The sequence below is a fragment of the Scleropages formosus genome, chromosome 8 (assembly GCF_900964775.1).
Source record: "Scleropages formosus chromosome 8, fSclFor1.1, whole genome shotgun sequence".
Classification (NCBI taxonomy): Eukaryota; Metazoa; Chordata; class Actinopteri; order Osteoglossiformes; family Osteoglossidae; genus Scleropages; species Scleropages formosus.
The window spans coordinates 15298955-15313658 of NC_041813.1; the positions used below are offsets into that span (position 1 = coordinate 15298955).

General features: G+C 44.9%; 1 protein-coding gene across 3 annotated transcripts; it reads left to right on the forward strand.

Annotated features, from left to right (window-relative positions):
- The first annotated feature begins 166 nt into the window (after positions 1–166).
- Positions 167–14675, forward strand: LOC108935867 (testis-expressed protein 2-like). 3 transcript variants are annotated; one of them, XM_018754806.2, is made up of 14 exons: positions 167–229; positions 2516–2664; positions 3199–3310; positions 6304–7481; positions 8193–8393; positions 9399–9654; positions 9842–10101; positions 10481–10630; positions 10905–11004; positions 11403–11535; positions 12003–12140; positions 12403–12612; positions 12938–13058; positions 13934–14675. In XM_018754806.2, the coding sequence occupies exons 4-14, from the start codon at positions 6438–6440 to the stop codon at positions 14087–14089; spliced, it is 2769 nt and encodes a 922-aa protein (XP_018610322.2). In that variant the 5' UTR covers positions 167–229; positions 2516–2664; positions 3199–3310; positions 6304–6437; the 3' UTR covers positions 14090–14675. The 3 variants fall into 3 exon arrangements, with proteins under 3 accessions (XP_018610322.2, XP_018610323.2, XP_018610324.2); XM_018754807.2 differs by lacking the exons at positions 167–229; positions 3199–3310 and having other exon boundaries at positions 2379–2664; XM_018754808.2 differs by lacking the exons at positions 167–229; positions 2516–2664; positions 12938–13058; positions 13934–14675 and having other exon boundaries at positions 3015–3310; positions 12003–12118; positions 12403–12525.
- Positions 14676–14704: the final 29 nt, after the last annotated feature.

The following is a 14704-nucleotide window of genomic DNA, read 5'->3' on the forward strand; positions in this document are numbered from 1 at the left end:
TGACGTCCCTTCATCACATTCCGTTACAGTAAGTCCCGCGGGGGCGACACCTGCACGAGATCAGATCCCCCTCGGGTGGAAGCACTGCAGGTGGCGCTGGCGACGCCGGTAAGCTCATGTCATGTCCACCGCGGTGGCTGTCTTGACTTGTGCACAGCACACCAAGCAAAGCGCGCTGTGTCGCGTGTTTCAAGGACCGATCGTCCACCGGCACCCGGCTCGCGCGCAGGTTAGTGTTCGCCGTATTCTTCGCACGCGTCACCGGAGCAGATGCGTTGTTGGGAATGCGCCTCGGCTGCACGGGGCAAAGAATGTGACGAATCGGCCGGTACGATCCTTAGGCTGGGTGGAAACGGTGATCGAGACGCGTTTCACTTTGCGATCTCCAGTCAGAGATGTTCGAGTAGCGCGGGTCTTCTGTGTTTTCTTTCATGGTGGCAGGACACCAAGGCACCTGAGCTGGAGTTATTATTATTATTACTCAACCATTTTAAAAACCCAGCTAGATGTGGAAGATGCAGTAAGGAGGACTTTACTGCAACTTGCCCAAAAAATGTGTTTCTTGATCATAGGAAGAGGTCAGATCCTGGTGCTTGTTCGTGCTTCAAGAATCATCGGTGAGGATTATCTGATGTACGTCAAAAGCCAGGAGAGTTAGTTAATCTGTCCTCATCTGACTTTTGTGGTTCCGTCACATGGCACAATTTTGTTTTTCCTGGTTCAACCTAGGTAAGAACCAACAGACAGCAAGAAGAACACAAAATCCAAGATCTTTCCTGCTCCTCTACATCATTCTTCCATCCAGTTTCAATAACCACTTGTCCAGAGCAGAGTTGTGGTGATTCCCAGCCTTTCTCGAAGGCACAAGACTGGGGCAGAGTACACCCTTGGCGTAAAGTCCTGTACAGTCTGAGGATATTAATGGTGATGATGCTTGGAAGTTATTCTTAATGCATGGCTGACCCAGCATGTGTCATTGAAAATGAAAAATTTAAAGAGGAGAATCCAGCTTGTTGGCTGTCTAATGTGACATATATAGTCTCTTTTGTGATGTATTATCATTGGAAATGTAAGCTCAGTCTAAGACCTCTGGCCGCATGATGACCAGCTGTGATGTGTCAAAGTCTTTAGTGTCTCAAAGTGCTTTGCAACTCATTTTAGTGCCACTGCTATTTCAGGAGTACCTCAGCTATGTTCCTCTCCTCCGTCCTCATCCTCCCTGACCTGTCTGCAGCATTCAACACTTTCAACCACCAAATTCTACTCTCCTCTCTTAATCAGCATGGGATTAAAGGAACGGCACTAAGATGGTTCGAGTCCTGTCTATTTGACAGATCCTATCATGTGGTCTGGTGGAGCTCCCGTTCTTCTCCTCAGTCTCTCACAACTGGTGTCCCGCAGCACTCGGTACAGGGCCTCTGCTCTTCTCAATCTACACCTCCTCCCTCAGCCCTGTCATCACCTCCCATGGATTCAAATACCACCGCTACGCTGATGATACCCTGCTCTTCCTCTCTTTTCCACCTGCAGCATCAGACATTTCCGCACGCATTGTTGCCTGCCTGTCAAACATCTCTGCATGGATGTCTGATCACCACCTCCAACTCAACCGCTCCAAAACAGAGATCCTTCACTTCCCAGGTGGCCTGTCTCCCTGTCACGATCTCTCGATCAAACTGGACAACTCACACATTTTGCCTACCTCATCAGCTAAGAGTATGGGAGTGATGATCGACTCAAGTCTATCTTTCTCTCAGCACATCATGAACTACTTGTTCAGGCCATGGTGACATCCCGTCTGGACTACTGCAGCTCTCTCCTGTCTGGCCTTCCCGCTTCTGCCATCAAACCTCTAAAGCTGATCAACCGCTATACCCAACCAGACCCCTATGCTCTTTCACATCTGCCTGCTTGCAGGTCCCATGCCTAAAAGGTAAAGCATGGAGGTTCTCTGTTCTGGCTTTGTTGTGGTGGAACGACCTCCTCCTCTCACTGAGAACCGCTGAAACTCTGTCCACATTTGAAAAAGGTCTGAAAACTCACATCTTCCAGACTCACTTTGTCCATGATTTCTTAAGTTCATGTAAGATGTAAATGTTCTTGCACCATAACTTTAAGATCATGCCCAAATAAGCCTTTACGCAGCTACTCCGGTAATGTATATAAATGTTTGTGTGTCTCAAAAAAAAAAAATTAGTAGGAAGGTGATTAAAAATTGTCAGTATTCTGAGTTTTATGCAGCTACTCGTGTGATGAACATTGGTGCTTATGGTGGAAAGAAACTAACTGTATCACACGTCTGTAGCTAAGTCTCTCTTTCTCCTAATGTAATGCACAAATTGTATTTTCTATGAGATGTATGTTGCTTTGGAGAAAAGTGTCTGCTAAATGAATAAATTTAAATGCAAAATGTAACGTAATATAAAACCACCTGGATGACTATGAGATGAGACTACTATTTGCTGTTATTTGCTTAGTCGGATACCCTATAAACAAAAATCACACGTTTTCCCAGGGTTAATGCATGGCTGTCAACTCACACACACAGCTGAGCTGCCATGGGGAGGAAGCCCTGTCCTTGCCTGTGACAACAAGTCGTCTCGAGATGCACATTGTGATCTTATCCTGTGCCTTTGCCACTCACCGATGGAAGAACAGCAGCTGGTGAGGGTAGCTAGAACCTCATAGTGCATTTAATGCGAGTGACTCAGTGCGCTTTGCAATGGGCAGCAGTTATGAAATAAAAAGGAGCTGTGGGGCAGGGTGCTGGTGTTGCTGAAGTAGCTGTTCACCAATCAGTGCTGAAAGGAGAGATAAAGCCTCCTTCTTAGAAGCTTTACCAGGACACTGTGATCTGCAAAGCCTTGGAATAATGCAGCTCTGCATTGGTGCGATCTAAACATGGGGATTCATTTTTAGCTTACAGCTTAAAGTTGCACTTCCAGGTAGAAGTGGGCCAAATGATATGGCAGACACCCGAGTGAAGACGTGAGCAGTGAACCCCTGTCCTGAGGTGACCCATGAAATCCTGGTGAATTTGTTTCCAGTGCTTTGAGCACTTTTCTGCTCTTCTAAAACTCGGCTGAGCAAGAAGGAGGAAAAAGCTTTGCTCTGATGAAAAATAGAGAGACGTTGTGTCTCCTTGATGCTGTTTGTGTTTCTCATCATCTCTTCCTGTTTTTGGCACTGATCCCATAGTTCACTAACAGAGAGAATCACTGCAGATGCACCCGGGGGCAGTCCTGTCACCCTGAATTAGCACTAACCAGCTACCACCCCTTTAAGGATCATCCTTGCACACTTCAAAAAGGTAGAGATTACAATATTTTAAGCTGTACCAAAAACTTAAAGACCTGTCTAGTTGATAGATTGCCCATCTAAGAGCATGCTGAGCACTGAGAACTTATTCAAAATTGTCTATGCTCTATCAGCTATGGTGTGACTTTAGCACAGTCATTGGATTTTCATCTGTTAGTGAAAGAAATATCATTCAGAGCTCGTACTAGAACTTTGTCATGATGCCCACGATCGTCCACCAAACCATTACTAGACTCTAGGTGTCTGGTTATCTGTCTACAGCAGAAGTCATTACCCTTCTGTTGAGTCTCAGGGCAGCTGGTCATCACCAGGGCTTCTGCTGCAGATGGTTGCATCAGAAGTTCCTGAAGGACCACAAAAACAAGGGCTTGATCAGGGAGTTAGGCCACAAACAGAAACTAAAGCACTGGGCAAGGAGAAACTAGGAAAGAGCAAAGAATGCCAAACATCACAGAAATTTTATTGGCAGGGAATAAGAACCAAAGATGAACTACTAAAAATGACCAGGGAACCTTCAAAACACAAAAGATATGGCTTGGACTTGATATCATATAAGAGCTTCTAGACTGATTGCTGAGTGTCATTGACTGATGGTTCAAATAATTTTGAAAGAGAACCACATTCCATTTAATGGTAACACATGAGGGACATCCAGAATGACAAATGGTTTCCACAATTGGCGCGGACTTCTGCTGGTTGGCATTGCTCATGATATTTGTGGCATCCCAGCTAAGAGAGACTCTGCCCTCATGTTTTTGTATGATTTCTTTTCAGGCAGGTAACCTTATGAGTTTTCACACAAAAGGAGCCATTGCTTATAGAGTTTAGATTTATGCTTTATATTAGCTCTCAGTTGTAAAAGAGTATATATTTTTAAGAACGAACGTCTACATGCCTTACACTATGAGTTGGGCATCTGACGAGGGCTCATAGGTTTTTCATTTTCATCTCTGAATACTGTTTGTTGATAGTCTTTGTAGTCATTACCAGCATTACAGATGTCCTCTAGTTTTCACCCACAGCTTTCCAGTACAAAGACAAAATGCTGCTAAACATTCTGTATGCATCCAGTGTTATTAAAAGAGGTGAAGTAGTAATTTAAATTGACTTTTATGACCCTAAACTGGCACTGACCCTAAATTGTCAGTGAAACGGAAATTGATTGCAATAATGCTATGTATGAGTAACCATTGCTGTAGATCCACTTTCCATTTTCGGCCCGAGATTCCGACTGTCCACGCTGGTATTTCTATATGTTGCTTTTCTGCCACATCCTACACACAGTGGCATATTTATATGCATTTTCTTCACCTCATGACTCTGGAATCTTAAATAAATTATAGGAAACAGTTCTATATGCTGTACTGTTTAATTAAAGCAGTGTCAATAAATATAAAGCTAATAGCATGCAGTTTCTTATGAAGTCACATCAGGGTCTTCTGGGCAAATTAGGCATTTAAACATGGAGACACAGAACATCAGACAAACCCACAGAGGACTGATGAGCCTAATCCAACATCTCCTGCTTTTGTTTACATAGTACTCAGAATTTTAGTCATTATAAATTCACTTTGGTTTGAATCCAAACATGGATTTGATGCCAAGCATTGCTTCGATGAGTAAATGCATCCACTGTGCTACCTTTTCTACCTATTTCTGAGGTACATTTTTCCAGCATCTGAATAATTTGTAGAAATCAGTTTTAGAATGTTGTACCAGGGAAGTAATAAGCTGCTCGTGTCCAGTCGAAACCACATAATGAAAGCATATAATGACAGTAAATCATAGCATGTGCACTGTTTGATATCAGGTTGTGAAACACAGTTTTAATTCTCCAGAAGGAAATTTCCAGAGAGAAAGGACTTGTGGTCATGCAGGGCGATGTAAAGAATTGTTTTGCAGGATGAGCTTAAACAGCTGTCATGATACTGTTGTAGGCTTTCGGGTGTTAAGGGTTCATGACGGAGATGCAGGGCATTCAGCTGAGAAAGGTGCTGAGTGGGTGGGATGTCCAGAGACAGAGACAATATCTCCTCCCGCAACACACACACACACACACACACACACACACACACACACACACACACTCACGCATATGCGTGCGCACCATATTCAGTCTGTAGCAGAAGCTACAGGCAAAATTACTAATGGCTCGATGACGCTCTGTGGATATTTCTGTCATAAGGGAGAAAGAGAGCATGCAGAGTGGAGAGAGGGGGACATGGAGACACAAAAGAAGATGATAAATCAAGAGAGATGCAGTACTACTCAAAAGTTGGAATACAATGTTCCCATTGTTGTCCCATTGTGCACAGTGTCTTCCCATCTCTTCTCAAGAAACTCCCAGAGATGTAGAACACTTCTGTGTTGCTTCTTTCTCTCTTCTGTGCAGTTTTTCCTATCCAATTATTGACCAGGTTGCCCCGGTGTGCTCACACTTTGACTTTAACCGTTCAAAATCATAACAGCCAGAATGGTCACAAAAATAATTAATTGAATTCACCATACTGAAATGGAAAACCAACCATCTCTGGGAAATTACAGGCAAATACCAGATTCCAAAAATGGAAAAATAAGATATTTATTAGATGCATATTGTAATGCCTGAGCAATTTTTTTGGCCATTAAGGGTGTAGATCTAAATATGCTGGCTGCTGTAATTGGATTTCACTAAGTATTTTTCAGATATGAAATATACTGCATCAAAGCCTCTCTGCTGTCCTACATTTTACAATATTTTTGAAAAGAAAAAACATGGTTCTATTTTTGTTTGGAGACTATGCTGATTCTCCTTGACAGCAGGGAGAGATTCCCAGCTCCTGAAAGTGGTGCAGGGGTGGCAGACAGGAAAAAACAATTAGTTAGTGAGCGAGCAGCAGGCCACCCCCTAGCCCCAGGACAGAGACTTCTAGATGAATGCATGTGGTCCGGCCTATGGTGAAATGAAAGGCAAGCTCCTTGGAATAACTCTTTTGTCTCATTCAGCCCGAGGTGTCTGTCGTCTGCATCAGCAGCATGTTGATAGGAAGTAGCAGAGTGACCAGAGCCACTCTGACTGCAGGCAGCCTTGCAACCCTTACCAGCCTGAAGTAACCAAGACCTTAGGGGAGTAGGACGCCATGGACAAGAGTCACCTTGCTTTCAACCTTGACTCGGAGGAAGACAAAGGGCCCTACGTATCCTTCTCCAGAGGGAGGCCCAGCCCTGGCCCTACCACTGAACCTCTGAGCAGTCTGGTGAAATCCTCCTCTACAGAGATTGAGGGCAGGGAGGTAGCAGCCCCCAGACACAAACCTCTCCTTAGCCTGGTCAAATCATTCTCGACTGAGATCTCCCGCAGGGAGCCAGAGGTCTCCCAGTCCAGGTCTGACTCCCGGCTCAACCTGCACCTCTGGAAGCAGGTCATGCAACCCAAAGGGGGTGACAGCGACTGGAGGATAGCTCCTGCCTCTTCCAGCACCCTCTCTCCACCTCCTGAGGCTAGAGGCAGGTTTTTCAAGACAGAGCTAGAAGACACCCGTCGCCTGCTGTCCGAAGCCATGCAGGATCCACTCAGTATGGTCAGCAAGATGATGGGGGATGAGGCCCAGATCAGCTCTCAGCAGCAGAAGAAGGCAGGGCCATTAGACCATAGTGACACCCACGATGGTGGTGCCCCTTTAGGGCAGAGTAATGATGAGGTGGAGGGTCTGGAGGCACAAGGCAGGGACCTTCAGAGTGCCAAGGAAGCACCCATCTCTTATGATACTCTAACAAGGAAAACCAAGAGAGGCCCTTCAGGAGACTGCGACAGCAGGTATGAGATCCACACCTTTGGTGACATCATTCAAGTGGTGGAGGTCCACAGGCCCCTGAGTGAGGATGGAAAGCCAGTAGAGGGATCCCCAGTTCCAGCACTACCACATTCCAGATCCACCATCCCAGGTGGGTGGCTGTTCTGCATGGGTGCCCTGGCTTATAGCCTCTTTGTCCTGCCCCTGCCCACCTACCTGTCAGGGCTGTCACTGGGCCTTGCCTGTGGCTTTGTTCTGGGGCTGCTTCTAGTTCTTCTGCTGGCCCCCAGATGCCCCAATAGAAATCAACTTGGGATGCTGCAGCCCACAAGCACCACCCTGCAATCTAAGTTCAGAATCAGCAACCAGAAGAACCCAAACATTTTGGAGGTGAGTACCTACACTAAAGCCTTGTATTTTGCTCCAGGGGCTCCTCCTGCATTTAGTGTGCTGATCCTTGAATAACTCTGATGGACGAAGGCCATCATTACACTGAGTCATCATCCAAAAAAGGCATTGTTAAAGCTAGGAATTTAGGGTTTAACGAGATGCATTAATTGCCCCACCCGGTTATTTGAGTTGATTAGAGTCTTGAGCACAACTCAGGCGAGCACTGACAAGTCTTTGGCCATCTCTAGTGAGCTTCTGTCTCAACCCATTATCCATGATATTGTTAGTGATATCCCTCCCTTCTGGCATACTCTTCTTTCCCCACACCATTGGATGAGTGTTGTTGTTGCCCAGAAAACAGTTGTGGTCTCAACTGACTGCATACCTCTCCAAAACAGGAGAACTCATCAATAAGCTTATACCAGTCACCCAGAAACCTTGCATTCAGAAGAATTCACGTGGAATTCCTAATTGTCCTGTACAGATGTGACTTATCAAGTCTCAGAAAGGTCGAGACATTTCAGCCACCGTCAACAGCTTTTTTCTGCTTCAACCTATAGATCAGACTGGTGTTCACACAGATAGTGCTTCTTGAATACAATAATGCAAGTTTTAGCCCTGTTTACTGTGAGGTGCTGACTTATTTGACCAGGTTTGAAATGATCCCAATTTTCCTATCCAAAATTACAGAAGCCATTTGCTTTTCTCCAGGGTTGGATGAATGAGATGCCTGCCTACGACCCTGAAACTTACCACCCCTCCCTCACGCACTCAGTGCTTGTCACGCTGGAAGGTTCTTGCTTACGATTGGCTTACCCTAGCACCAATATCCCTCGCCGGGCCACCTTTGGCGAGAAGTCCCCAGAAGCCATCTTCCTGGTCCAGCGCTGTTTCCAGCTGGCTGGCTGCAAGGTCACTAGATAATCCATGAATCTTGTTTTCACCATTTCATTGCCTTGTACAGTGGTACCTCGGTACTCGTCATTAATTGGTTCCGGGAGGCGCGACGAATACCAAAAACGATGAGTACCAAACAAATTTTTTCCCATAAGGAAAAATATAAATAAATTTAATGCGTTCCCAAACCATTAAACATGCCGGTCCTCTTTTTAAAATGATCAAACCAGCCGTGGCTAGCCTTAAAAACTTCAACACTCTCATCGCTCGGTCCCGGTTTGTTTTTCAAAAGATCGGCATGCCATGCAACACTTTCACTTTTTCACATATCATGGCTTCCGATACACTGTCGCCCGCTAACTACTTCTCGTTTACCCAAATTAATAACAGCTTTTCAACTTCCTTAAGTGTTTGGGAACGCTGCTTTGTTACTGCTTTAACTCCTTTTGCAACATCAGCCTTTTTTATCGCTTCTTTATTCTTAATGATGGTGGAGACCGTTGTTCTAGGCATACCATATCCCCTAGCAAGATCAGTAATGCGAATACCGCTCTCATATTTGCCTATTATTTCTTTTTTTTTTGCTCAATGGTGGTATGAATTAATTTTCTTTTCTGCTCAGCGCTATCACTGCTCATTTTCTTAGGACTCATGATGAGGAAAAAAAAGCGCAAAAATACGCAAAATGACCACAGAAGCTAAGATAAGACCGCAAGGGGATGTGCACAGGGCAAGAGCTACCGCGTGACTAACACGTGACCCTTTGTTTCAGCTGGAATTAGTAGCGAGTCACGAGGCAATCGACACCAACAAGTTCTAGCTTGCACGTCGAGTACCAAACAAATGACAAGTACCGGGACAAAATTTTCTTGTCAAAATGCGCCGAGTACCAAATTCGACGAGTTTCAAAGCAATCGAGTACCAAGGTACCACTCGCTGTACTAACATCTCTTTCATACAAAATTTTGCTGAATGCTGAGCTACTGCTAACCTGCTGAAAAAAGGTAATTTCTTAAATAGGTGTTCCTATGGCCCCCGGCTCTGGCGCACAAGAGAATGTGGAATCCAAAGTATCCCATCTGCATCATGTTAGCCAGGGGGGAGGAGGGCGGTGATACGCCAGTGGAGGAAGAGCCAATTCACCAACATACACTAACTACCAACCAGTCGGGACTGCCCAGCACTCTGTACTTGTTTGGTCGTACAGGACGAGAGAAAGAGGAGTGGTTCCAGTACCTTCTCTCAGCCTCCAAGTTAGACGACCAAGGCAGCCCTGGTATGGCTCACTTTAAAGTCAGTTTTCCAGGAGTTTTATTAAATTTTTCCCAAAATTACAGTTCTACCCTCAAAATTTTTCTACTTTTGTGATTTTAATATACAGAACAGAAGCAGCTGAAAATGTAACAAACTCAGCTGGATGTGTGTTTTGCATGCTGTGATATGTGTTGTGTTGTTCCTCCTAGACGGGGCAGTTTTACGTGTTTCAAGCCCTTCGGGGGTGTCACCATGCAGTGGAGGCTCCTGGAAAGAGAGTATAGAGGACCTCCCCTCTCTCCCGCATCTCCATGACCACGTGGGAAGTGAGAAGGAGAAAATTGTACTGGACTATGCTGCATATATGGCACGCTTTGTGGTGCCAAAGAACATTGGGATTCAGCCATCTCTCACACCCAGCAAACCACCAAGCCTTGGTGCTGGGGGCAGCCCCCCAGCCATGATGCAGGTGATGACCTTTCCACAGGCTTCTTACAGAAACCATGCCACATATATTTTCTTGTTCTCAGAATAAGTAGGAGGAAGAAATACATCTTTCACAAGGCTGAGTAGAAAATAGTGACACCTAAAGGAGAGGTTTGTCACAGTATGTTAAGTGTTGTCAAACTAATGTGAATTCTTGGCAACCACATATAGAAAATGTCTCTACAATGCTATGTTCTCAACTTCAACTGTATCCTTTAGCTTAAAAGGAGTGTCATTGCCCAATGTCTGTTGTGTTGATTATGTTGATATAAGTTGTTCACTTTGACTGTCTTGATTATGTTGGTTACCTTGACTACACTGATTACGCTCTCCGCGACCTCTATTTCCGTTTCATGAACAAGCTCCCCTGTGATGCTGTCACGGGAACCATTGAAGTGCAGACAGCCTGGATCAATGCCCTCATTGGCAGGATCTTCTGGGACTTCCTTCGTGAAAAGTATTGGTCAGAACAGGTGACACACAAGATCCAGAAGAAGCTGAGTAAGATTAAAGTGAGTGATGGGATGGCTGTTGGAGGGAGATGAGATGTTTGCATCAAAAAAAAAGTCTAGCAGAGTCTGGAAAGGAGTGATCTGTGCGACAAAAAGACATGAGGGGCTGATAGCATTATGTATAGTGATCAAAGACTTTCTTGCAGTGGGAACCTGAGCTTCTCTGAGTTCTGTGGTGTGGTGCAGGAACTGGCCTCTTTTGATTAGAATTTCATGAGTGTTTTCATTGCCACACACCCCAGTGTACAAATTCCTGGTGTTTTTCATTGTGCAGTTGCCGTACTTCATGAACGAGCTGACACTCACAGAGTTGGACATGGGATCCAGCATGCCGCAGGTGATGAGCACCACCAAGCCGTATGTGGACCATCGTGGTGAGTCCACAGGGGCCTTGGGTTTTGTGCACAACAAAATGGGACTACTGCTACAGAATTGCATGTTATCAGTGACTGTCATTTCTAATAATCCATTTGTTTGTTAACTAAGATGCTGACAGTGCAAAAGATGTATTCTTCCACCAAATCATGATGGTTATGTTTTCAGTATAATATTGAGTTTTTGATTGTGATGCACATTGTCATTATATTTGCAAACCTAACAACATTTGTATGGACAGACTGATTATTTCCAAGGGGGCAGGTTTTAGTCTAGTGTTAGAATATTTAGTTAGTCATACAGATTTACCATGGCTGTCTCAGGGTAATCTACACTTCTTCCCACCTTTTATATGTGCCTGTTGGTGATGCCAGTGCTTTGTCTTCTGTCGACACAGGGCTGTGGCTCAGGTTTGAGGTGGCCTACACAGGCTCCTTACAGATGACCCTGGAGACCAAGATGAACCTCTGCAAGCTGGGTAAGGAGAGCAGCACAGAGGCCGATTGTACCCCAAAAGCAAGAAATATGAGGTAAGGGGGTGCACATAACCCAAGTACCACTCCCCTGGTGTCTCCAGGGACCAAATCTGAATTGTTGTCATTAAGGTGGAGTAGGAGGGCAAGTTGCTAGGCAACATGAAAGCTAATGGGAGGTGTCTCCACTTGATCACACAACAGATTTAGTTTTTGTCCACCCACCAGTTGTGTAGGGAGAACAGCAGGAGGAAATGGCTGCTGTTTTCAGTGAGCTGAGATAAGATTAGAGTATTTTTCTTTAACACCCAAAGAGACTAGACACTCAGATTTAAAAAACTGACATTTTATCTTGTTAGTTTGCATCATAACCTGTGCACTGTATGCCACTGGTATTTTACTGAATGATGGAAAATACTCTAAATTAACCTTCGTAAGGATAAGTATGTCATCTCGACTCCATAACCTCCTATGCTGAGAACAATCTACACCTGACTCTACGTGCTGCACACTGTATATGTTAGCTCCAGGCCCAAGCTCTGTATGCTGGCAGACAGCGATGAGGAGTCCTCCAGCGTTGGGTCCTCCGAAGAGGAAGAGATACAGCCTTCTGAACCCCAGGGAACTCTAGGAGACAAGGGTACTCCACCTGGGGCTGATGGGTAAAAACAGTTTCTCATTCTGATGTCACTGAGGTACCTAAAAAGGGATGACAACATACAAGCAAAGTCTAAAACTGCAGAAGTTAATCTTCTGTGAGAACATCCAGCTATTTTTAATGTTGGGCAACTGTGAGCTGACAGCACATGATCAGATTATGTTCTTAATTAGTTCCAAGTACGGTTTATGTTAAGGGAAAGTAAGTCTGACAAAGTGAATTGGTTAAGACCTGTTTCAGAAGACTTTTTCCATTCCATCACCCAGCCACAGCAGCGGCAGCACAAGCCGGAAGATTCTGAGATTCGTTGACAAAATCGCCAAGTCCAAGTACTTCCAGAAGGCCACAGAAAACGAATACATCAAGAAGAAAATTGTGGAGGTGTCCAACACACCTCTGCTGCTTACTGTGGAGGTGCGGGAGCTCTCAGGAGTGCTGACGGTCAACATTCCGCCCCCATCAACTGACAGAATATGGTACGAGCTCAAAGTGGAACTCCTTCAAGCCTATTTCACAATTCCACCATTATTCTTTGGGCATAATGGTGTAAATAGCCCCACTCCCTGGATTTAATAAATGTATTAAATCACATAATAGACTTATGCAAGAACTGTGACCTAGAACATATTGAAGAACAAAATTACTGGCTTGTTTGATTTTTATAGGATTTTGTCAATAATTAAAAGAAATTTCAGGTTTCATGTCAATGTGGTCCATTTTACTAGAATGAAAACCTCACAAACCAAATACAACAATATCATGCCTGTAACCGTGTGTGTGTGTGTGTCCGTGTGCGTGCAGGTACAGTTTCTGCACACCACCCCAACTGGACTTGCGTGTGAGGCCAATGCTGGGTGAGAGGGAGGTCACCTTCACCCATGTCACCGAGTGGATAGAGAAGAAGCTGCAACGCGAGTTCCAGGTCTGGGTTCAAGGCTCAGCTTCCTGTCACCACACCACCATAACTCATCACTCATACATATAATTTGTCACAGCTCTAGGGACTTCCATCATGACCTGTTGAAATACTTTACACCTGTGCTCTTTGCCTACCTTGAAAGCTGAGTGTTTTTACTTTGCTCTGGGATAAAACTGCCTATAATACTGATTATTAAAGAACTTCATATGATCTGACTGCACCATTCTATGGCCTGATCAGATGGGTGGCGCGGTGACACAGCAAGTAGAGTTACTGTGTTACAGTGCCTGGGTAGTATGAGAGGATGTGGGTTCAGTCCCTGCTCAGTCTAGGTGGAGTTTGCATATTCTCCCTGTGTCTGCATGGATTTCCTCCAGTTTCCTCCCACAGTCCAAAGACAAGCTGTTCAGGTTCCCCCATAGTGTGTGAGTGACACATAGAGAGTGTTTCACTGATGTATGGATAAATGACCCATTGGAAGTAGTGTATCTAGCAGTGTAAGTCACCTTGGTGAATAAGGTGTGTGGACTGATAACACTACATAGGGTTTACTGGAAGTTGCTTTGGAGAAAAGCATCTCCTAAATAAGTAAATGTAATGATCACAATCTCTATGTCTGCTGGTGTGTAAAGTTCAGACATCTTTTTCTCATAAGATGCCGTTTGTAAATTGTGTTCTCCTTCAATTCCAGAAAGTTCAGATGTTCAGGTGTTGTGCTCTTTGCCTATCTTGAAATTAAGCATTAAGCACTGATGGTGTCACCTCGACTGGTGACGAAACATTTGCAGTCTGAATGCCAAGCTTGGCGAACACCTGAACATCTGAATCAACGACCTGAGCTACGAACCATCAATCTTCTCTACCATTTCTAATTCCAGAAAGTGTTTGTGATGCCGAACATGGATGACCTTTATGTACCCCTGATGCACTCTGGGCTGGAACATCCTCCAGCATTCCAGCAGTCCCCAGCACGGTCTTCGTGGCAGTCGTCCGAGGGGACCCCAGACAAGGAGGACGATTCCATGTCAGCCTAGCGCCTCCCTGCGGAGAGGTACATACGGCCCATTCCTGTGCTCCGAGAACCAGCGTTTGAGGATCAGACTGAAAATGCGCTACAGTTTTTCTCCCTTGAAAAGATTATGGGCTGACAGGATCACAAGATCTACAGAAAAACAAATTAAAAAATTCAAACAGAATACTTCAAGCAGAAAATCTGACCCCGCAAAAGAAGCCAACGAGATTCCCAGTGCACTTGCCTCAACTGCGTCGTCTCTGCAGAAGAAGTGGCGCCCTTTGCTGGCCATAGAAAGCAATGCTGCGCACCGTAAATCAAGAATGCAACAGAAGGATTGAAGGTGTGAATGAGAGTGATTTTGCACACCTGCGTGTTGTCACAGTTCCCACTGTTGTGCTGTTCTGGTGAAGGACTTGTATCCTCTGGTGGTCTCCAGCAAGCAGTGTCATTCACAGCCAGCTGTGTTATTAAAATGAGCCAGCCAGCAATAGTTACAGCATGTGAGTTCTGTACAGTGCTACTGTCTCCATTCCTCATTTATGCCCAGTAAAGAAGTTAACAATCCTGTCATTTTTTTTACTTAATTCTGCAGCAATTTGTTTGCAAAAGTGATGCATTTGCAGGGTGGTGGATG